General features: G+C 31.0%; 3 protein-coding genes and 1 non-coding gene across 7 annotated transcripts; all 4 read right to left on the reverse strand.

The window, feature by feature from the left end:
* On the reverse strand, nucleotides 1–6,194 carry LOC114413267 (probable LRR receptor-like serine/threonine-protein kinase At5g63710). 2 transcript variants are annotated; one of them, XM_028377556.1, is made up of 11 exons: nucleotides 5,912–6,194; nucleotides 5,195–5,347; nucleotides 4,508–4,640; nucleotides 4,014–4,085; nucleotides 3,455–3,598; nucleotides 3,079–3,144; nucleotides 2,910–2,980; nucleotides 2,608–2,754; nucleotides 1,970–2,311; nucleotides 1,374–1,768; nucleotides 1–948 (listed from the first exon to the last, which is right to left on the reverse strand). In XM_028377556.1, the coding sequence occupies exons 2-11, from the start codon at nucleotides 5,301–5,303 to the stop codon at nucleotides 637–639; spliced, it is 1,791 nt and encodes a 596-aa protein (XP_028233357.1). In that variant the 5' UTR covers nucleotides 5,304–5,347; nucleotides 5,912–6,194; the 3' UTR covers nucleotides 1–636. The 2 variants fall into 2 exon arrangements, with proteins under 2 accessions (XP_028233357.1, XP_028233358.1); XM_028377557.1 differs by lacking the exon at nucleotides 5,912–6,194 and adding an exon at nucleotides 5,508–5,814.
* A 3,167-nt stretch (nucleotides 6,195–9,361) lies between these two features.
* LOC114413268 (ammonium transporter 3 member 1-like) lies at nucleotides 9,362–14,631 on the reverse strand. Its single transcript, XM_028377558.1, has 3 exons — nucleotides 13,771–14,631; nucleotides 12,802–13,087; nucleotides 9,362–10,141 (listed from the first exon to the last, which is right to left on the reverse strand). The coding sequence occupies exons 1-3, from the start codon at nucleotides 14,434–14,436 to the stop codon at nucleotides 9,633–9,635; spliced, it is 1,461 nt and encodes a 486-aa protein (XP_028233359.1). The 5' UTR covers nucleotides 14,437–14,631; the 3' UTR covers nucleotides 9,362–9,632.
* A 2,761-nt stretch (nucleotides 14,632–17,392) lies between these two features.
* TRNAH-GUG lies at nucleotides 17,393–17,464 on the reverse strand. The gene has a single exon. It is a non-coding gene; the product is annotated as a tRNA-His (tRNA).
* A 1,666-nt stretch (nucleotides 17,465–19,130) lies between these two features.
* On the reverse strand, nucleotides 19,131–23,470 carry LOC114413269 (probable magnesium transporter NIPA7). Of its 3 annotated transcripts, XM_028377560.1 has the most exons (10): nucleotides 23,072–23,470; nucleotides 22,901–22,957; nucleotides 22,716–22,806; nucleotides 22,274–22,434; nucleotides 22,056–22,183; nucleotides 21,776–21,913; nucleotides 20,290–20,382; nucleotides 20,067–20,184; nucleotides 19,595–19,745; nucleotides 19,131–19,498 (listed from the first exon to the last, which is right to left on the reverse strand). In XM_028377560.1, exons 1-9 carry the CDS (start codon nucleotides 23,190–23,192, stop codon nucleotides 19,618–19,620), a joined length of 1,035 nt encoding a protein of 344 aa, XP_028233361.1. In that variant the 5' UTR covers nucleotides 23,193–23,470; the 3' UTR covers nucleotides 19,131–19,498; nucleotides 19,595–19,617. The 3 variants fall into 3 exon arrangements, with proteins under 3 accessions (XP_028233361.1, XP_028233360.1, XP_028233362.1); XM_028377559.1 differs by having other exon boundaries at nucleotides 19,131–19,745; XM_028377561.1 differs by lacking the exon at nucleotides 20,290–20,382 and having other exon boundaries at nucleotides 19,131–19,745; nucleotides 23,072–23,468.
* Nucleotides 23,471–24,297: the final 827 nt, after the last annotated feature.

A 24,297-nucleotide genomic window follows, 5' to 3' on the forward strand; every position in this document is an offset into this window, starting at 1 on the left:
TGAACAAAGCTTATCTTATGAATTCGCAGCCCTGATAATTTGCATGGCAGATTGCACTCAGAGGATTTGTGGGGCATATCATTTGGATTTATGCTACATACCCTCTGGAAAGTCAAGTAAGAAATTACATATATATGATTTTTTTTCCTGCAAAGCCCATTCCCCCATCTAGCATGGCATTCATGGTCAGACATACAACATCTCTAGCTATTCAAGCTAAAACTTTTTGAGCACTCCCCTGCTGCGTAATGACATTGAGTTTGGAAACCTTCTCATGTAGGATAGGCTAAGGTTTAGTGTGATTGAATCCTGAAAACCAAAAACTAGAAGAAGCTAGAAAAGAAAGAATATAGCAACTATTACAAGCACAAGCCATTTCCAAGGTTACAAAAGCAACACATAGTTGTGATATACATATTGCAACAAGAATTTTCCCTTGTTCAGATATGCAGCCTGTGCCAAATCTCCCTCATTCCTTTCCTTTCTTTTCCATTGTACATCCAGCATTATACAAACACAGGCCTTTTTAGGTAATTATATATTTTCCTTTAGAGTACATTGAAGTACATACAAGTATATGTTATATTCTATGCCATAACAAGCTACCAAATTTCAAAATTGACTCTCCAGCTCTGCTTATCTTGCTCTGGAAAGCTGTATGGCTTCTTGATCAAGAGTAGATTCATCATTCCAAACAAATTGGTGAGTCATGAGTGAGAATTCTTGATTCCTAGCCTCTTCAAGTTGCTGCCAGTCAGCCCATCTATCTGCCAACCCAACTCCCTGCAGCATTTTTACCACCTCTGACATGGTTGGACGATCCTCGGGATAGCCTTGGGTGCAAAGCAACGCAACCTGAAGAATCGTCTCAACTTCCTTTGGATCATAACTCTCCAAATTTCTATCCACAATGTCCTCCAACCGTTTCTCTCTCAGCAGCTTTTTCACCTGTGTATAGAAGCTTCATCAGTATAATATATCACCACATCTTAAAAAGTAAATGATCACAAAAGCTCTAAGGACCAATTAAATAGTAAATGGTGAAAATATATAGTATGAGTTTAATTTGGATGCACTATGAGTGTAAAGTTATTTACGTTGTAGAATTCATCTCAGATATGGTTTTGAAGTTATTATAAAAGTCAACAAACATACTATAAATGACAATACATGATTAGATGATAATATAAAATTTTTACATGGTTAGCACATTCTAATTTAATTCATATATTATTTGCAAGTCTAGAGGCAAGAAAGGATAGAGCATTGGAACAAGCCCATAACAGCATCCACAACAATACAATAACACATTTTTGTATCACCAGTAAGCAGCATTTATATGACGTGATCAAGGAAATGGTGAGGCAGATTACATAATCAATCAGAAGAACATCCTCGTCCTCTTCAAGCCGAGAGAGGTCTATTGCACGCTCACCGGTGACTAGTTCAAGAAGTGTTATGCCATATCCAAAAACATCAGTCTTCTCTGAAGATTTTCCGGTGGACAAATACTCAGGGGCAATGTGACCCATTGTGCCCCTCACTTGAGTGGTAACATGAGTCATCCTTGCATCAACCAGCTTGGCTAGCCCAAAATCACCTAAAACAGCTTCAAATTCATCATCTAGTAGGATATTTGCAGCCTTTAGATCACGATGTATTATCTTAGGATTGCATTGCTCATGTAGATACTCCAAACCATGGGCAGTGCCAAAAGCCACGCGTTTCCTTGTTGGCCAGTCCAAGCCTTTCTCACCAGGTTTTAAATCTAAGTCAGCACAGAGAAATAGTGTTAAACAATGACATTTCTTCATCTTTGCACACCCTTTCAAATTGTATTAAAGAATAGTAAAGCAACATAAAATAAATATACATGTTGTGTTCTCAAATATTTTAACATGCTTAATACTGAAACTTAAGTTTGAAGAAGCTTGATCAAAATGTTAAAAACAGCAATATATAGTTTTACCTCTCAGTCGATATGCTACACTTAGATTTTCCATGAAAGGGTACACAAGGATTCTTTCAGTTGTGGTTGTGCAGAATCCAATTAGTCTTAGGAGGTTTCTATGAACTGCAACACTTATTAGTTGAACTTCTCTCTCGAACGCAGCCTCTCCACCAGGATTGTGATAATCAATGAGGCGTTTCACAGCGACTTTTGTGTTATCAGAGAGTACTCCTTTGTACACTTTTCCAAAGCCACCCTGACCAATTACATTGCCTTCACTGAAATTTTTAGTGGCAAGTTGGAGTTCACGCCAAGAAAATCTTCTCAATTGCCCGAAAAAAATTTTACTCTCGTCTTCACCTGTGGAATTAATTTGTCAGATATTAGTATTACTTTGAATGTGTATGGAAAATTAATTTCACAGGGGAAGACAAGAGAAATTTTTTTAAAAGTAAAAACAAAGACTAGAAATGGTAACTATAACATTTTTAAAATTTTTACTTTTAATTATAAAGATGTCATTTTTTTAATATATATATATATATATATATATATATATATATATATATATATATATATATATATATATATATATATATATATATAAATCACTGAATCTTATACTACAAGCTTTGAAAATAGAAATAAAAAATTACCTGAAACATCAACAAAGACATCATCACTTTTTCGCCAGTGCTTTCGATGGTGTCGATACGTAAAGATAGCCCCAAGACACAGAAGTGCAAATGCACCACAACTTGCATAACGTACAATTTTTGCCAATTTTGATTTGTGGGCTGAAGCTGCAGGAAGAGGTAAACTTTAAGTAGCTACCTAGCTAATCTTTTTTATTTTTCATTTTATTTCTAGTTCTTATTCTTCAAGTTAAATTACACATTCTTTAATATGTACCAAAACATAATTACACCCTCCTTTTGTCTGTGTTAAACAACCAAACCTGGATTTTCAGATTTAGAAGCGCAAGACTGCTCAAAGCCAGGGCCACACTGGAGGTGCGTATCTGAAAAGCTGAAATTAATGATAGAAATAAAAAATCCATAATTAAAGAGTATACAGAAATGTTTGTTATTAAAAGAAAATATTCAAATGAATATAATGAAATTTACTTAAACAATGGAACTGAAAAGAGTTGCATTGGGATACTTCCAGTAAGACCATTAGATGAAAGATCCCTGTCAAGTGAAAACATAAATCAATTAATATAATATTCAAGATCAGGGTAGGAGCATAGGGAATGCACCACACACTTTTAAGAAATGAAGTATGGCAGCAACTAAAGTCATAAAAACAAAAATAGTATCTAGGATGCAGAATTTTTTAGTTTTACTGGCCCTTTAAGATTTGCAATTGCATCAGGAACAGATGGATGTTCCCTCTCAACACACTGAACCAAGAAGACTCTTTTTTTAAAAATAAAATCTATTTTTACACATACAACATACAAGGATGGAAAGGCCAAAGAAATGGAAAGTGATGCCTTACAGATGCTTTAGATTCGGTAGTTCACCCCAATTAGCTGGTATAGAACCATTAAAACTATTGTCAGCAAGATTTAGATATTGAAGCTCTGTCAAGTTGGAAATGTAATCAGGCAAGGGTCCTGAAAGATTGTTGTTCTGTAATTCCCTGCATTAAGAGTATAGTTAAGTGTTAAGACAACTGTCAGACTCACTGTATCATGGAAGGAAAAAATCGCATCACTGATCAATCTGTTTCACCAAAGACCTGTGATGTATTTTACATTGATTTCAAATAATCTGCAAAGTAAGTGATATGACTTACCTATTCATAATGACAAACTATTCTTAGTAAAATGATGATTTGGTTCAGAACATGAGACAGAGAATGAGGAGTCCAACATGCAACTAAAAAGATTTACAAAAGTAAAACTAAACGCTACCTTGATTTTTATGGCATCATACTCCTAATTCTTGGAAAAATTACTCAAGATAAATGATGATGGTCTCATTATCTGGATTAGTATAGCCGCAGTAGATGCAAATCTTATAATAAACGTCAAGTTATCATAATGAACACTTACAAGCTAGACAAATACTTCAATTTGGTAATTGAGGGAGAAAGTGTTCCAGAAAATCCAACTGAAGCCAAGGCCCTGTAGATAGATTAGAATTAAAAAGCTAAATTACTACAAGTCTTAGAAGTTGAGGGTGCGACATAAAAATGGTAGAGAAAAGGCTGAAAACTAGATTAAGGTTTTGTTTGGATAAATTTTTCCGTGAGCACTTTTAAAAGAATAAAATGAGAAGCAAAAATGAAATTAACTTCTTCATAAGCTGAACTTAACTTATGCATAAGTTAATTTGTAGAAACTTTCTCATATTAGCTTCTCCAAAATGTTATTTTTAACTTGTGTTAAAGCTAGTTTTACCTCATGGAGAAGCCAATTACATTTTATTTTTCTTCTTCATTTCTTTTCTTTCCTTATAGTAAGTTTTTATGGATAAATTTATCCACACATACCCTTAGAATATAATAATCATAAGCATTTTGTACTTTCTATGAGAATGAACTTACAGGGATATGACATGCCCGTTTCTACAAGTGACATGAGACCAACTGAAGCACGGGCTCACTAAAAAACTGTCCCAGTCCGTTATTTGCTTATTGGAATCATTGAGGAAATGCAAAACATCAAGCAGAGCTTCACCTGGATATTAGCCAAAATAGTTAATTAGTTCAGAATTATTTAATTAAGAGTGTTTTTTTTAAGACAAAATATTAAGAATTATTTTATTAAGAGTGTCAATAGATAATAAAAAATTATCACGTAGGGATTGAAGTCATGCATGAACCAAAGAATAACATGGCTAAAAATGGTCTTAGGAAACAAACATAGTAGTAATCTAACTAGTAAAAAGAAGAACTAATGAGAATGAAGCTACACAAGAGTGACCCTTGATGTCAAATTTATCAAAATACCGGTACTCAAGTGGAAAACAATGATTAAAATTTGATCCTGTCAGTATAAAAACTTTTTAACTGACTTTTGACACTAAAAATAAACAATATAGGGTCAGATCATTACAGTAACTGAGGTTTTTCATTTGTACTGAGAACTTTAAACAATTTTTCAAACATGTATGATTATACGGTTCATTGATAGCTTAAAAGTCTTTAAAACGGTAACACAGGGAATCAAAAATTAAATTCAAACAACATATGCTTCTGGAGAGGAAAGAATAACAACAAAGTTTACCGCACCTTCTACATCAGGATCTTTGATAGCACAACCAACTTGCAAGATAGTAAGGAATATGAGCCACCTCGTCAATATTTTGAGAGGACCCCTACTAAAATTTTGGCGAAACATATAAACTTCTTTGGTCTCCAAGGAAATCTCACCTGTTCGAATCCCTTTTCAGAAGTTTCCACGGGGAAAAAATCACCAACAGAAACAGTTTAATTAATAACATTTTAACATAAAAATAACAATAACACTATGCAAACAAATAAATAAATATAGTATGTCCAGAAACATATAGATGATAGTAACATCATAGCCAGCAGGATATACAAGTTTACAACAGCAACTCCTTGGTTTTAAAGATGAATGCAAGAGAGAAAACCAACATAGAACATAGAACATTTATTCAACAAAAAACGGACACAGTTGCAAGAACTCTAAATATGGAATTTATTAGAGTGACTAATTAGATTAAGTAAGCCAGGAGATGGGGCCATATATATATATATATATGAGCTAGGATCCATGTGATGTGAAAATATGTATAGCCATGATTGATAATATATGTGCATGTTTTTTTGGTATATATATATAGACCAAAAAAGCATGCACTATACATATTTTACATATTTTCACATCACATGGATGCTCATGTAACAAGAAGCTAGCTAGTATTTCTATGAAGTAGTTAACAATGGGGGACAAAATGAGGAGAAAAGGAAGAAAAAACATACTAGTTTAGCGCGCTGCACACACCAGTGACACCACCATGAACATTGAAAGGAGAGAGAGGCAGTCGAAGAGGGAAAAACTTTATTGTTGTCACAATGATGAGTGTCAAGATCAAGTGAGTTGAGTGGCAGGGACCCACGTGGCAATGAGCAATAGGACCCAAAAGGGAAGCAACGAGGACTCCTTTTTAGAATAAACAAAATAATAAATAGATGAAACAAAACAATAAAGAATATGAGAGCTAGTATTTGGTTTGTGTGAGTGGTGGGAATAGAATGAGAATCCCACTAAACAAGGATTTCACTTTGTTGATAATAATCGCCTTGTTCATCACCCCTTTATATCTCTTTTAAGACAATGCTCCAACTCCAAGCATATATCTCATTCCCATCTTTATTTATGCTGAGCTGTGGCACCAATGAAGCTTCCACTAAAAATGATTTCATTATATATTCTCCTGTTCCGTGACGGTGCTTCTTCAATTTTTTTAAAGGCAAAGAACCACTTTAGATTTTAAAAGGTGCCATTAATAATAATAAATTAAGTAAAATTTGTGGACCGTGGCGGGGGAGGAGGAAGACTCATAATAATGTTTTAAGAAGGATAAGGAATTGTGGATAATTATGGCATCACTGTGTACAAATTAAAATTAAATTATTATATGATGTGAGACTATCCCAATTATCTAAGTCAATTTTTACATATTATATAATTAAATATTATTAATTCTTTTTCATAAATTAAAAAACTCAACTACTCTCTATCACATATAATTGAATTGAAATGACAAATATAATTTTTTTATAATAAATCACATGGATTTTTTATCAAAAATAATTTTGTTTAAGTTTGATAGAATTATTATAAATAATAAGATTTTTTTTAAAATATTTTAAAAAAATATATTCAAAATTCGAAATTGACACCTATAATTAAATTCAAATAATTCACACACACGAATTAATGAAGTATGTTTGATGATAATTGATGATGATTTAGGATTATCTAATAATTTTTTGTGACATTATGAATTGGTATGGTGTAGTGAGACTGTGACACATGTAATGTTGTTGAAAGTGGTGGTGTCTTAGAAACATGGTTGACGTGGGAGTCAACGTTTGTAGGCACACAGTAGTACTTGGTGTTACTGTTGGGAGTGGGAGAAACGAAGGAAGGTTGGGCAATTGCTGTAATGTGGAGCTGTTGGATATTTCGACGACAATTAGCAACGAGAAGGAAGGAGGGAAGGAGAAAGATAGTATCTTATCTATCTATGGTTGTACTTGTTTGGATTGAAAATTCCAAAAAGCCAAAATGTTCACGTGTTGACTTACTATTTTCATTTGTTTCTTTTAGGGAAAAGGTATACAAGGATAACCAAATGCAAGAAATAAAGGCATTACATCTTGGTTCAAGACCTGTTTAGTTATAACTCTATTTTTTTTTTGTAGGAGAATTATTTTTTAAAATAAGTATATTTTTAGTTTTTCATACATTTGCTTTAGTTTTTTTTTTATATATAAAATAGTTAGAAGTTAAAAAGAATTTAAAATCTAATAAAATCATAAACTATTTTTAAAATAATTACTCTCTTACAAAATGTAAATTTTATAATTATAAACAAACATGAACTAAATTATTTTTCAATTTTTTTGAAAAATAATAACTAAAATATTTTACGTCAGAATTGATTCGTTATAATCTATAATAAACTAGTCCTTAATAAGTAATTTTTTTCCTTTAAAGACAAGGCTGAATCAAACATCTAGAGGAAACTCTTAAAATATATTTAAGACTTTGTTTTTTTTTTATAAAATAAAAATAAAATTAGCTATGAAAAAGACTAACTAAAGTGACTTTTAAAAATGAGTTGCATATATACCTTAATGTGAGACAAAGAAACAAGACTTTAAGTAGAAAAGGAGATTCTAAATAAAAATGATCAAACAACTTCTACTTTATATTTTTTTAAAAATTTTGTTTAATTATTTTTAAAAGGAAAAAATAGACTAAACATAAACTTAGTTTTTTTTTTTGGTATTGGTCATGACTTCAGTATATGGATCGTGGGACATTAACTTGTTTTGACATATAATCGTTTGTTGTTTTAGTCGAATTGTGTTTTTATTTTCTTTTCGTTTTGTTTTGTATGTTTTTGTGCTGATATATTCTTTTTAGGGTCACTTCGTGACACCTTTTATTAATATATCAGTCTTATTTTATCTTTTATTTTTATTTATTTATAAAATTCAAACTAAAAAATTTATTAAAAAAATTGACCCGTCAAACCAACATATTGGTAACCTTAGCTTATTTTATAAAAATGTTTAAAAAATAAGTGATTTTTTTAATACATTAAACAGAACCAAACAAGTTAGTCTAACTCCTTTACCACTTATGAAAACTATTTTAAATTAGAATTTTTTTACAAAAAGTTCATCTAATAATGTTAATTTTTAATATAAAATTATTTTAAAAAAAATATTTTGAGTTAGACATTCTTGAATCTTGAGATTTAAATAAGAAGTAGAAATTAAAAATTCTAAAATAAAAATAAAAAATATTTTTTAAAATAAATTTATTAAAAAAAAAATTTGATGGTTTGTTTTCTTAAATTTTGATTCAATCCAAAAGATAATGAAGCATCCACTGATGGGAGCGAAACTATTCACATCACGTCTAAATATTTAATTAATTGTTGAGGGTGGAAAGACAGCCACTCCACAAAGCTCAATGGCAATGGAATAAGGCGATATCATGACCATAAATTAGACCCCACTAATATACTACTGTTCTTGGGGCCCCTTTGCTTCTTACTAACAAAATCTCCAGCTACAATGATCTCGTTACATGAGCAATGAGCAATAACTAAGAGAAACAACTTAGTTTATTTTTGTAACAATTTAATCTAGTTTTAATAAAAACTGCGAAAAAATAATTAAATAAATCCTACTTTTATTTTTTAAATAAAATACATCAAATAAATTGATTCATGGGAGAATAAAAATATTTGAATTAAAGCATCATTTAAAAATATATACCCACATAAGATTTACTAGAAGAAATAAGATTGATTCGATGGTAAAAATAAAAGAGGAGGAAAGATAAATATTAGATTCAAGTTCCTCTCTTAACAAAATAATTAACATATTAATAATTAATATTTACTAATAAAAAAATAAGACTATCTAATTTTTTCACTATTTTCCTCCCCTCCCCTCTATTTCTCCCTACCAAACGGAGATTCAAGACCATTGAAGTTGAACTTAATATAAAGGAACAATATGAACAATGCAAGGATCTAAAGTTTAAATTCTTAAAAAGAGACTACCACATTTAATAGTTTGAATATAAAAAAGAAAAGAATAGAGCTAGCCCCAAACGGCGAAATATTCCAAACTATTAAAATTACTCTCATTTCCGAAATTTCGTAAATGCAACTTCCAAGCTCATAAGCTCAATTCTCAAATACATAATTACCAAGACTGCCCATTGGTACATTTATATCTGTGAAGAAATCATTAAACAGAGAGTCTGAGACCAAAGCGCTAAGATGATACTAATAAAATCAACATTGCAGGCATTAATTAACACAAACACAGATGACAGAACAAATCAGATTTCTTTTTCTTCAACAGCTATATCCTAAAGAAACATTATGGAATGACACAAATTAGCAACAAAGAATCAATTGATTCAATTCAAGTACAACTCCTCGATCATCTAGACCACTTGAGTGGCACCACTAGACACAACTCCATGGTGAGTGGTATCATCTTTGTAGATGCTAAGTTTCTCTCCATCACCCCACAGAGCATAAGCCTCTTCCCCATGAACCGCATCATCTCCAATGAGAAGCTCTTCCTCTGTCATTCTAAGTGGAACTATGAAACTAATAACCACACAAATAATTGAAGTGACCACAAGGTTCCACCCAATGATGAACAAAGCTCCCACGATTTGTTTAAGGATTTGGACTCCACCAGGGCCTCCATAGACTCCTCCTTTGGAGTTGGTGACAGGTAGAAAGAGTGCACACAGACGAGGTTCGGCAAATAGGCCAGTGAGTATGCCTCCAAGAAGGCCAGCCACAGCATGAGTGTGGAACACAGCAAGGGTGTCATCAACCATTTGAAACAATTTCAGCTTTTTCCCTAATACCATCATGCTGAACCATGGGACACTGCCTGAAAGAACTCCCATCACTATGGCAGCCCATCCTTGAACCAGACCTATTCACAAATTAAGATCCAATGCCAACATTTGGCACAAAGATTAATTGACTGAATATGTTGGTTGTATTAAGGGAAAATTAAATCCTACCCTATGTTTAAATTTACGTGAGGTTAAACTATTCATTTGATTTCTATAGTCTATATTTTAAACTTTTTACTCTTATTCTAGAAAATTGTAAGTTTTAGATAAAAGATAACTTTTGATGCTTGGCATTAATACTAGAGAAAATTATCTGATGATATAAAATTACTATAAAAAAAAAAATCCTTGGTAATAAATCTTAAAAAAAATTGTCTAGCTAGAAACTAAAACTTATAATTTTCTTGTATAAGAATTAAAACTTAAGATAAGAACAAGAATCGAAATGAACAGTTTAACCTTTTACATAATGCAGTAAAAAAAAACTTTTACATAATAATAAACTCGTGCTTAAAATTTATCTGTCTGGATAGAAATTAAATAAGTAAAACTCTATAAAATTAATGATGAGAGCTAGATAATTAATTTCTACGTACCCTATTTTGTAAGGGATAGACACACAAAAGATAAGCTTTTAAATTTTGATGGGTAAACAATATTTTTAAAGGGTAGACAACATCACCGGGAGTCTGTGATATAGCGAATTTTAAGTTTTGATTGACCGCCGGCAAGAATTTATCTTAATATTTTATATGAATTTAATTTTGATATGATCAACGTCAATATGAAGAGTTTCATTACAATAATAACTTTTATAAAACAGCTAATTGAATAATAAAAAGGTATGATTAATTAATACGATTGACAACAGATCAAGACTTGATCCATACATATTATTAGACAAATATACGATTAATTAATAACAATAAATCAAGACTTGATCCATTTGCATATATTATTTGAAAAATGTAAATATATATAATATTAGACTTTGATTGCGTTAAAAAAAAAGCTAGACTTGATAGGAAACAAAATACCCGAAAGTGCTACTATGGCCGATTAATTTATGTTAAGAGTTTGTTTTCCTATTTCGTTTTTAATTATCATTTGTTAGCTGAAATAATCGGTTGGTAATTAAGGCTTTTCGTGAAATAATAATTTTTTTTGTGTATACTGTATACCATGACTGGTTATGATTATATCATATCAATACGTAGTTCTTTTCAAAACAAAACATAGTTTAAAATGAATCACACATGCAGGCATTGACTTTTCCTTTTTTCGTAAATAGGACGCAAAAGAATCATCACACGTATATATTCTAGATTAGAAATGTACGTAAACCCTTAATTTCAGCAAAAAAATAAAATAAAATTGTATACCCTTAAATCTAGACGCATTAATTGTACAAATTATTGGGTATATATAATGAATTTTGAATAGTCATTGTATGTATAAAGTGATGAAGTCATTGGAATGAATCTGAGTACAAATTGTATGTTTTTTTTAAGGTTAAATTATTATTTTTTCTCAAAATTATTATTTAGGTTCGATTAAATCTTTTATTTTTTTGGCACAATTTAATCTTATAATTTTTAAAATTGATTTAATTTCATCCTTTCGTTTAGAAAATATATATTTTATGCGATTTAAGATCGTTATAAATTATGATTTTTAAGGATATTGACTCAATTTTGATGATATGATCAAATTGAATCGTTTTAAAAAATTCAAAAATCAATCCCAAAAAAATTAAAGAGTCAAATTGAATCTAAAATATAAATTAGTGAACAAAAATTAATTTAACTTTTTTTTTATCATTGAGTACAAATTGTATGTTGAAATAGATAAAATTTGCAATATCATATTCTGACATATTAAATTAATTAGCAAATGTTATATGATCCCGTTACGATGAAAGTAAAAAAAAAAAAACACTTATAATATTAAAAACATAAAATTATTTAATAGTTACTTTTCAAAAACAGAAAATGAGTTATGCCTTTATAGTGTAAAAAAATTTACACAATAATCTAATCATAACTTATCATATGATAAATTTATTGATTTTTAAAATAATTATTTTAAAATAATTAAATGATGATTTGTGATTAAATAACAATGTAAAATTATTTTAAATTATCATGTATAAACATTAAACTCTTTTAAAAATTACTTTTTTTTAATAGTTTTCAAAATACTATATTTATTAATCTATGCCCTTCGTTAGCATGACCTCAAATAATTAAGTATTCGGTCTTTGATAATATAATTAAACCAGTTGCAGTTTGTTTCCGCTAATGTTGAATGTTTCATGCTTTAATTTTATCTTCCCATTTTTTAAAGTTTATTGATTAGTTTATTAATTAAGCATTCAACTCTATTGGGATCCCAAAGTTAAGAGTGGAATCTCCCAGCTAGTTTCGTACCCAAAAAATTTAAAAATTAAAAAAGGATAATTCCTGATTATTAAGAAGGATTTATATCGTGATCAACGGATCGAACTAATTAACTTGGTTGAGCGTTCAACTTCCTAGCTCCTAAATTTAATGTTCACTTTTATTTTTATTGGTAAGTATCCATTAACACATAATCTAAGTATGAATCTGATTCTTAAGATGTTAATTAAAAAATTAATGTAAAAATTATAAAAACACATAAAAAAAATATAAACAATATAATTTTACATATCCTAATAAAAACCACTTGATAGGATTTGTTATAATTAGGGACTTACCAGCTCCGGGAGTGATGCAAACAAGGCCAGTTATCATGCCCTGAACGGCTCCAATAACTGAGGGTTTCTTGAAGAAAATAACGTCCAACCACGTCCATACGAGGAGGCTGGTGGCGGCGCAAATGTTGGTGTTAAGCACCGCCATCGACGAGTCCGTGTTTGCCGCGTACGGATCTCCGCCGTTGAAACCTGCCCATCCCATCCATAGTAGCCCTGCCCCCGCCAACGTTAGCAACACATTGTTTGGCGGGAATCTCTCTCTGTCCTTCTTCGATCTTGGCCCCACCTGTTTCATTTTCAAAATTTTATCATTTCACCATTCTCCATCGGTCCACCTTGTTCTTTGTCTTCAGATTAATTTCGTTGCTTTCAAATTCCATGATAACGATCGATGATGATAATTACTCTATTAATTCTGTTTGATTAATTTCCCGCTTTTATTTAAATATTGTGGTTGCATCACCAAGAAAATTAAGCTTTACATTTTAATTTAACGTGTAAGCTTAGCTAACCCTATTAAAATATATATGTGATTGTTGATGCGTCATTATGTTAACAAAAATTATTAGATATATAGTGAGAGATTAATGATATATAAAATACAAACACTATCAAACGGTTCCGGTTTTCATTTAAACTATGTTTCTTAACTAGACTTTTATCTTTTAATTTTTAATTATAGAAGGAAATAAGGTCATGTGGAACAAGGCAAAGCAAAAAACACACATTAATTAAATTAAAGTTAATATAATTTTGATGCATTTCAGAAAATACTAAACAGTGAAAGCGTGCATGCATATCGTGTATACACATCCTTGTTCATTTTTAGTATGTATGTTGAATAATTTACTTTGTCTTTTTAATCCTAGACTCTCATCAAGAAACGAAATTAGGTTGCATGGTTGCGGCCATATAGAAAATTAAAAATGATGACCTTAGGGTGGAAGTGTAAGAAGTGAAGTAACAAACCCAATAAGCAGCAGTGAAGCCAGCAATCCCGGAAGAGAGATGAATAACATAACCACCAGAGTAGTCCATAACGCCCCAGTGGAACAAGAACCCTCCACCCCACAAGCTAAACGCCCCAATGGTGTAAGAGAAAGTAAGCCAAAGCGGCACAAACATCATCCACGCCTTGAAGTTCATCCTAGCCAGCACCGACCCAGCCAATATAACAACCGCAATAGCCGCAAAAACACACTGAAACCATACCATAGTACCCATCGGATAAAACGGCGTTATCTCCGCCGTCTCCAAACCACCACCGTTTCTAAAATAATGCGGCGTGGCGGGCAGGCCCGCCTGCTTTATCAGAAACCTCTGGCCCAACGCGGGCCCGGCTTTGCCCCAAAACGGCAGCAGCTCCTCCCCAAACGACATCTTGTAGGCCCACGCCACCCAACAGATGATAACCGCCGCAAAAGCGTAGAGGGCCATGAAGGCAGAGTTGACGGCCCATTTCTTTTTGACGATGCTTCCGTAGAGGATGACGAGGCCCGGCATGCTTTGAATCCCAACCAAGGTGGCTGACACCATTTGCCATGCGTTGTCTCCTTTGTTCAACCAATCTGGGACTCCCAGGCTTGTCCATGCTTGGTATGCTATTGGCAACGAATTCACCGGAGGAGTAGCCATCAATCACCACTTTCTTTTGTGCCTAGGGCTGCCCAAACTTTTAACAATGGTATCTTTGGTGTGTCTTTTTATTCATACTTCAAGTGTACGCCTGGCTCCTAATAATAATTACGTATTTTTTAAGATATAAGAGAAGATGCATCTCCCTACTGATTCCATCTACTTGTCTAAGTAAAAGGTGATCCTCCACGTTGACATCCCAGGATTCTTGCACATTTATATTCTTTCTTTATTTTCCTTAATTAAGTTTCTAATATTGAGGATAATAATATTATAGGACAAGTGAGCTTATGCACTTCATTAAGCTATAAAAAATATATATATTCCTTAAGTGTCTAATGAGAATACTATATAATTGGTGGGTTTAGAAATTTTAAATTATAAAAACAATACTGACATATATAAATTTGTGAACAACATTTATATTATAAGTTAACTGTTTTACTACATTTTAAATTATGAGAATAATTTAGAATCGTATATATTATATTAAGAAAAATGATAATCTGGTGGGGCATCTGGCCCAAATGTCACAAGGATATAGATAGATTCCTTCTTAGGTTCCAAAGCTGACAATTGGAGGCATACGATTACGAGGATAGTGGCACGAATTAGAGCGCTGCGGGTTGTCGTATTAGCCAGCTTGGCACATGAACCAGACCCACTACTACTAGTCGTGTATTAATTGTTGCATTAATTATTAGTTTCTTTTAGATTGAAAAATCGAATTCATAATTTTTTTTATTTTACCATCAATTAATCTTATAATTCTAAATAATATAAAGACATAAATTTATTTTTTAAAGGAACTTAAATATGTTTTTAAATTCTAATAAATATAGTTAAATTTAATTCTAATTTCTTTAAAATTTATTGATTTTTATTGTTGTAAATTTTAAGTTTGTTGAAAATAATCTTTATTAATAATTAATGTTGATATTACATATTTAACTATATGAACATCGTGATGATATTGACATCTAATAGGATACAGTTAAATATATTAATTAATAAAAATAATAAAATTATTTTAATGTTTTTTAAAATTATGTAAAATGAAATTAAAATTAAACATTTTTACATTAATTAAAAAAGCATATTTTTCTCATAAAAATGTATACATTTTATTATGTAGTTACTTAGTTATTTTGTCTTTGATTCTCACTTTCTAAATATTATATGCAATATTCTGTATTTTGTAAGTACGTATCCTGAATGAATTTAGACCATGACATTAAGCTATATACCAATCAGATCAAAACCAATGCACAGGTTCTGAATATAAATTAGGCTATCCCAATCATATCAATTCACACTGATAACCCATTAAAACATAGGGCAACAGTATAAGGCAACTAACGGCTAAAACAAAGACAACATAAATATTATAGAATTTTGCAGCCAACATTGTTTATCATTGGATGCGTGTTTGGTTTCACATAAAATCATATAAAAAAAATGATGCAAAAGCAACTATTACAAAGGAATAACACTTTTGACTAGACTCAACCCTCATTATTCTCTCATGCACGAAGATGACATGATGATGATAATAGAGATTGGAAGCTGTGTTTTTAATTATCTGTAATTGCGCGATTAGCATGTATATAATAGTATAATTAGTTGTCGTTTATATAAGTTATCTGTAGTTTGGTGTTTTAATAAGCAAAACCTCAGCAGCAATTAACGTTAACTGCCAGCTAACCTGAATCATCGATCGTTTATTATTATTAAGGGCTTATTAATTTGTCAAAGTCATGAATCAGCCAGATGTTAATCCGATCTTAAACTTAAAGATATCCTGCTTTGTCAAAGAAGAGAAATGTATATATATATATATATATATGTCACGCAATACAATTTTTTTGTGAACTGACACTGAACACTATTTTATTAGGAAAAAATATTGTAATTCCATCTCACTGCGTTTTTCAAGGATTAATTTAATTAAGATTCCCCCATTAATCTCTACAATGATCTTGAAGGAGCATTTCAGCGATTATAATACCCGCAATTTGCAAATTTTGATTGAATAATTAGTCTTTTTTTTAGGGACCAATTTACAATATTGAAGCGCTTGAGTAATGACCTGTTTTGCAACTATTCCTTCCTTAATCACAGTGATTTAATTAATAACTAATGTATCTAAGGTCAACCAAAATGATCTCCAAAAGATATTATCCCACGTTCTCTCTTAAATCTTAATGTTTCTCAACCAAAAACAAATGCAGTAAAAAACATAAATTTAAACAAATTAGTCTAATATCAGATAAATACCTATGATTTTTTTTTGACATAAACCTATGAAGTTCTTTCCCGCTTTTAAATAAGAAAAGTTTCTTACTATATATCATTAAAAATATAATGAGAAACATAAAAATATAGTAATAAAGTTTTTTTTCAAACACAATTTTCAAAAATTAAATCTTTCTTAAGAGAAATCAAACATATACGTGTGAATCAATCATTCGTTAATTAATTTGTTTAATTATTTAGACCTGTAATTAACTCTGGTGTCAATTAACTAATTGTTACTTCGTAAATATTTATTTAAAAAAAAGATATATTAATAACATTAAAAAAAACTTAATGCTTATAATAATTAATTTTGACATTTTTTAAAAGTTCGCATATTCGGGGTGTTCAAATGTCAACCAGCTGCCTGCATTGGATCATATGAGATCGGGTCAAGTCAGTTAAAAATGCATTCTTGAACATCACATAGGTTGGCTTAACTTAATTTGCACTACAATTCAAACTTTATTATTGGTAGTATTTTATTTATTGGGCCCCTTAATTGTTTCTGAATAAAAAGATAATTAGATATTAGTAGGTGTAATTTTTAATCAAATCAAACTTCACTAAATAAAATGAAATTGTAAAAGAAACCGATACAATTTTGTTTAGGTCGAAAAGAAAGAAGGAGAACGAAAACTGAAGCACGTAAAAAAAAGAATGTGGCTGCTGGGATTCGAGCCCAGGTCTCCACGGCCACAACGTGGAATTCTTACCACTAAACTACAGCCACTTTGTCTGATAAGTTCATGTTTATTTTTGTATAATTTTCATTTGCATACAAATACAACAGGGCCCACTTTCCTCAGAATTTGGATCTTGTTCTCCAGATCCTGCTTCCATCTTCTTTAAAATTACACGAAATCACATCCCTTAAGTTTATCTGTAGAAGATTTCAATAATTTTCCAAAGAAAAAACGAATGACGCGGCTAAACTCTTTGCTATGATGTATTATACAAGTATTTTTTAAATTTAAGATAATAAAACATATAAGAGATAAAAAAAATCATTATTAAATAATGATAAACTTGAGTTTATTGTGAAAGAAAAATATGATAAGAGATGATTTCATTATCAATAATGAAATTTTATTTATTAATAAAAATAAAAAATTAATTGAAAATAGAATATAGAATAAATTATTTAAATAAAAAAATACATAATTTCCATGTTATTAATTTAATTTAATATGTTTAATTTTCAACTTTAAATTAAAATTAACCAAATCTTAACAATAATATTTGACAGTAAAATATGATTGAGAAATAAAGTAAATCCCAAAAGAATATAATCAGAATGTATTAATATTGTAAATAATTTTTACATTATGATTCAATCATAAATTTTAATGTATTTTTATGATAAAAATCATTAAAATGTATCATTAAATTATTAACTTTTATGATAATGACTTTAAAATTTATTTCTAAGATGTTTTTTTGACAGATTTCTAAGATAATTTTTAATTAATTAACAATCTAAAAATATTTATACTAATAATGTACCAAAATTAAGTAGTTAACTTTAATAAAAGAGAAAATTTGTAAAATATATAATAATTTGAATAGTATCAATATTAATAAACTTTAAATGATTAACATAATAAGGATATAACAACATATTCACAGTTGCAACAATTTATTAACTTTTTCCATTGTCAATAACAATTATATCAAATTACAAAATATATTGCCATTATTTGTTGGTTTATGTGCAATTCCATAGTAGTATCATTCAGTTCTAATGACTAAACTGCCATCATACAATTTAATATTTAACCCTTCTAAAATAAAGGATTTACTTTACAAATTTATGTGAGAAACTAAGATTATTGCCTGAAAATTATTGGTTAAGATTATGATGAAGGCATGTGAATGATGCCTTCATGATGAAAGTTGCCTGGGAATTGTGCACGAGAAATGAAGACCTTGGTGTAATTCGTTGCAACTGTATTTTGGGCTTTGCCCCTTCCATTCGAAAAAAAAAAATTGTAACAAATAGCTTTTGACTTCTCTAAAATGAAAAGAGTGTAATTTAGAAGATAAAGCACACCTATAACCATTAATTGGAAAAACTAAAGGTTGATATTGTTAATAACTTAAAACATTTGTCACATATCTACTTAATTTTTACCACAATTTAACCTATAAATTTTTTTAACCAATGGCTGTAATTTGGAGGATGTCGTTTGGATCTTCTCCAGTAGTTTTTTAATCACTGACTGTAACTCTTCTTCAATGTACTCGGTATAGTGAATCACTCGCTTCATATGAGCTAAATCCCACAATTTAAGCCAGAATAACTTCATTTTGGTTCAAAACCTTACTGGTCTCTAGGCAGTAGCAGTTAGCACAAATAGGTTTTCTACTATGACATATGTATGCATAGATCCTACCAATAATTTTCAAGTACTAATTAATTAAATAATTGAAAGTTGAAACTACACGGATCGATATACATTATTAGCTTCCACAGCCTGCAAAACACTAGAACACTGAAACATTCTTCATTTAACAAAAAAAATAATAAGAAATAAAAAAGACAGGGTGGTGTGAGAAGAACCAATAGGGAAATACATTGAAGAAATACAAGAGAGTTGAGAAAAAGGAAGCAAGCTAGACTATAACTCACTCCTTAGAAACATGAACATGGTCAAAGGACCATTTTAATTCTTAGGTGATAGCACTCAAGCCTTCGTTTCAAGTGCTACCAGTAGACAAAAACCTAGATTTCCCCCCAAAAAAGGAAGCACTGTCTCCTCTCTGCCTGCACAGTGTTGCTTAATATAAACAAGCTTAAGGAATATGAAAAATGCAGGTGCTATATCTAGCTTAATGGAAGGATAGCACATGATAGATCTACCTCATGCAGTTTAGCCTCCTTTGTCACTTGAAATGGTCTTGCCGTATAATCGCAATTAAATTCAAGGGTGACACATCCTCCTCCTGTTTCCAGGGTTCGCTGTTGCCTTGGATATACCATGACACTTTTGGAGACAATGGTGTATATAAATCTGAATGTGAAGAACAATAAGATAGTGTATGTACTTTTTGGGAAACAGCATTAGTTATCTCAACTTAAGATTACTAGAAAGTAGCAAATAATTTCCAATCTCAGTGCCAAGAGTAAACATATCCTATTATGCTATGAAATCCTACACTATCTGATGCGACCCCTATCCAGATATTGAATTCAGGATTAGGACAAATGTACAATATACTGATTAGAATATTGAACAACATAAGAAAAGCCCTTATCCACGTAAACATAAGATTGGAATAATGATGAGCTTCTATCATCCAAGTCCTCCACACTAAAGTGCAAGAGGTATTACCTGCAACGACTGGAGGATCTGGCTCTCTTGTACTGTGCAATATAGTCGTTCCAGATAAAATAGTGATGAAACCACATAGCTCTGATGCAATACTGCTTATACTTTGACCAGAATAGTCCTAAATAAGAAAAGCAGAGGAGGCAGGATTACAAAAAATACTTGAACCATAAAATGTCTCCTTCCACACACAAATTTTCTCATTATGTTTCTGAAAAGTATAAACCTTAAACATGATTGCGCTGGCCAATATTGTAAAAGAAGTGAACAATGCATAATAGATTGGAGAAACAACTGCTGTGTTAAAATTATCCAATGCCTGCAACCATGGAACAGTTGGTCACCATAGAAGCCAGGATTGAAGACTAAATAACAAGAAAATTATGACAACTAAAAGGAACAGAAACACTCCAGTAAATCAAAATGCAGGTGGTAGGCTTCAGCTCAAGCATCACATAGATATTATTTGGACAAGGGATTTACATCTCTGGCTTCTAAATTATTTCACAACCTTCAAAGAGTTTCTAAAAAATTGGATATGCAATTTAATTTAGAAAGGAACAATCAATGGGCACATGGAGTCAGAAGAATTGCAAGGAAACACAATACAAGCATGATTATAGTTAGTGATCAAAGAAAAAGTTAAGAAGCCAAGAAAAGTATGATCAAAGTCTCCAAACTAAAATAATTCCCCATACTACATATAATCAGATGAGACATATAACAGGAACCCAACACGAGCTAGATCTTTTCTTCTAAAGGAAGGACAAACAATCTTATTTCAAAATCAAATGATTCTGGACGTCAAAATTTTATTCATATACTCAACAGACAAGTTAAAAAATAAGTAGTGTTTTGGGCATATACACTCCTAACCACAGTATTTATTATTCAAAGTTAATCTCAACCTTAGTTACTCGAAAAAGAGTTCTGCTCCAAATTGAAAATTACCTGAACCATAGTTGTTAGAATTGAATGATTCCATACAACTCCACAAGCCATTCATATCATGTGATAAATCATAAATGGCTTTGAACCATGCAATACATAAATGAACTGGCGTCATTATTTATCACTGATAAAATTGTGGCTTTGAATCATGCAATTCATAAATGAACTGGTGTTAAAGTTATAAGTCTAGACAGATCAACTAAGTGGTGGGATGAACAGATTCATTGATTGCATTATGGAAAATGCACCTGTCTCTTTCAATCAATCAATCAATCAATTACTTACTAGAGAAAATTGTATAAAAAAATATAAGGTATGATTGCAAACAATAGCATAGGAGATGAAAACTAAAGCTCAATTTTAAACCTTGTCCTAGAATTCATCAAATTCTTGGTTAGACAATTAGACCATATAAAATATGTAGCCAAATGCATCAAGGCAAAGAAAATCATTAAAATAAATAATTTTAAAATCAAGATTTTATAAATGGTCAGCAAACATGAATGAGTGTATCCTCCAAAATGAAGACAATTAAGAGGATATTAAACAAGAAAACAAAGTTCACATAGTTTTCATCAATCACAGGTTTCAACAAACACAAACAGCCTAACTTGTCTTCAGTAGGACATGTTATACATGTAAAACACAGAGAACAAAGCAACAGAATGCAACAAAGTATCTGAAGAAAGCACGCCTGGTTTTAACAGCTAGTTAATGTGTAATGCAAAAAATTATGCACAGAAAAAAAAAATAGTACTGACCATATTAAGGTAATTTAGTTGGACAATGATGCAGGTGACAGAAACCATTGCAAAAACCCATGCCTGAAAGTGGAAAGCCTGGTTTGCACCTTCCAGTGTAAGTTTTATCGCAATGCCAACTGCTTTTACACTCATGACCTGAGAAATTAGTATTTTATCAGAAAGATAAAACAAATGGTGGACTATGGTATACAACTCAGTCAACAGCTAGAAAGTACAGAAATATCCAAAATGATAAAAATATCACATATGACAAGGTTAACTGGGTAGAGTCACTTACTGTCAAGGACCCAACTATCGAGCATATTCCAGTATAAACCAAAATATTAGTCTGGCCATGACGGGGAGCACAATACAAAACCAAGAACAATGTCACGGCAATTGCTGAGGCAGTGTACGAGAGGAATGCTGGATGCAAAAAGCAGAAAGCAATAATCAAGAAAATACCATTAGGCATTTTTTTCATAATGGATAATCAACGAAACATTGACAGAATACCAGGTTGAATGGCCAATTCCCATATTTCTTGTACAGAACTAAGAGATTTCTCTTCGGGTGCATGCAACACAATAACAGTTGATCCCACAATGCACAGAAGACACCCCAACATGCCCATTTTCTGCAGCTTCTCCTTCAAGAGAAAATGTGCCAAGACAGCACTGCCCATATCCATAGCAATTCTCAGCTCCTTAATAATAAGGTTAAACTATTCACGTGGTTCCTATAGTTGTCCCCATTTTTAAGTTTTAGTTTTTATACGAGAAAATTATAAGTTTTAGTCCCTGCACATGCATGCCTGACAAAATTTTGGTCCCTCTCACTAATATAGAAGACTTTGTAGCAGTACAAAATCACTACAAAGAAACTGTATAGGGACTAAAACATGAAATGGAAACAGCTATAGTATTTAGTATAGTATAAAATGGAAATAAATATTTACCTAACAATAATGCTCAAAGCACCGAGTGGAGTAACAAGAACAGCAGGGGCATAAATGTAGGCTACAAAATTAGCAATCTCTCCAACAATCACTACAACAAAAAAGCAAAATCAGCAACAAAAAAAAATCTGGAAATGGGTGAAGTAAAGGGTAAAAAAGCAAAGAAAAGAGAAAATGTTGCATACTGGTAATCATTCCGACCCACCAGAGAGGTTGAAGCAAGTAGCCATAGCCACCAACACCTAAAAACCACAATGCAAAACACGACCACGAATGAAACATTATTTCCCAGAAAAATGTATTTTTTTTTTAAAGAAAGAAAAGAAAAAGTTGGGTGAGAGCAGAGAGAGGCTGACTGGCACGTGGGCCATTGGCACTGGCGAGTTGGAGACCCTTTTTCTTGATGATGAAGCTGGAGCCAATGAAAGCGCTGGAAAGCACGGCCAACACAAACCCCGTCAAATTGCTGGAGCTCATCTATCTACAGTCTTTTCCCGTTACATTCATTAGATTCACATCACAATTGAAACCCTAGAATAAGATCGAAGATGTTTGTTGGTTGTGTTGTTTACTCCTTCTTCTCCTAGATTCACTTTCGAACTCACAACGCAGCGCACCAACTACTAACTAACTAACACGCTTCACTTTCTTTTTTTTCTATTTTGCAATCAATTAAAATTCTGTCGCTCTTGTCTGTCGGAACGGGCCTTGGCTTTGGTCGCATCTCTAGATAAAGTTTGTCATTAGTAGCCTCTCCATTTATTCTTCACTGTCCAAAGTAGCTCAATTACTTTGTTCCATACGAATTAGGAATTTAATTGCTGAATTTTCATCATATTCAAATTTCTTAATTTTTGTAGTGATATATTCTAAATTCTATTATTTCCTTCACCTCGAAATAATTCTTTTATAAGAATAAAAATGGTGTGCTTGGAGCAGCTACAAAAATTAGATTATTTAAATAATCAAATATTGTTATAATTGATTATAATTAGATTCAATTTAGGCTTGGGTAAGTTTGTTCAAAATTGATTTAAAAATAATTAATTTTGTTTGGATGTAATAAAAAAATTAAATTCTACTAATTAAAGTAAAAGAGTATGAAAATAGTAGAAATAAAAAACGTGAAAAAACAACCATAAGCTATAAATTTTCAGATTCATGAAAATAATTTCTTTTTTTATATATATTTTAAAAAATTTAAGTTACCATCCCAGACATTTAACTTATTTTGAAAACAACTTTTTTCTAAGAAAAGTTGACCCAAACATACTAATAATCATTTTAATTTTTCAATGTAATATTAATATTATTTTTTAACTTATATTTGTTATAATATTAATAAAAGACAACGCAATTTATAAGTAAATTAATGATAATAAAAATAATTTTGTAAAATTATATCTTTCTTTCATCATTTTATTGGTTTTCGTTCCTTGATTTGTGTAAATGAAACCTAGGAAAACAAATATTTTGGGACAAAGGAAATATATTTAAAGTCTTTTTTAGTTAATTAATAATGTATAATTATTTATGTTAATAATATATATTAATATTAAATTTATGTAGTAATATATTTTTA

The sequence above is a fragment of the Glycine soja genome, chromosome 5 (genome assembly GCF_004193775.1).
Source record: "Glycine soja cultivar W05 chromosome 5, ASM419377v2, whole genome shotgun sequence".
Lineage (NCBI taxonomy): Eukaryota > Viridiplantae > Streptophyta > Magnoliopsida > Fabales > Fabaceae > Glycine > Glycine soja.

Coding starts and splice junctions, on each gene's coding strand:
- LOC114413267 (XM_028377556.1), bottom strand. CDS start 5,303: ATGTTTCGCCAAAATTTTAGTAGGGGTCCTCTCAAAATATTGACGAGG. Junction 3,599..4,013: donor TTGAAGTATTTGTCTAGCTT/GTAAGTGTTCAT, acceptor CTCTTAATGCAG/GGAATTACAGAACAACAATC. Junction 2,981..3,078: donor TTTTCAGTTCCATTGTTTAA/GTAAATTTCATT, acceptor CATTAATTTCAG/CTTTTCAGATACGCACCTCC.
- LOC114413268 (XM_028377558.1), bottom strand. CDS start 14,436: ATGGCTACTCCTCCGGTGAATTCGTTGCCAATAGCATACCAAGCATGG. Junction 13,088..13,770: donor GCTTCACTGCTGCTTATTGG/GTTTGTTACTTC, acceptor AAAATGAAACAG/GTGGGGCCAAGATCGAAGAA. Junction 10,142..12,801: donor TTGCATCACTCCCGGAGCTG/GTAAGTCCCTAA, acceptor ATTTGTGAATAG/GTCTGGTTCAAGGATGGGCT.
- LOC114413269 (XM_028377560.1), bottom strand. CDS start 23,192: ATGAGCTCCAGCAATTTGACGGGGTTTGTGTTGGCCGTGCTTTCCAGC. Junction 22,184..22,273: donor GGAATTGGCCATTCAACCTG/GTATTCTGTCAA, acceptor TTTTGCATCCAG/CATTCCTCTCGTACACTGCC. Junction 21,914..22,055: donor CGATAGTTGGGTCCTTGACA/GTAAGTGACTCT, acceptor CTAATTTCTCAG/GTCATGAGTGTAAAAGCAGT.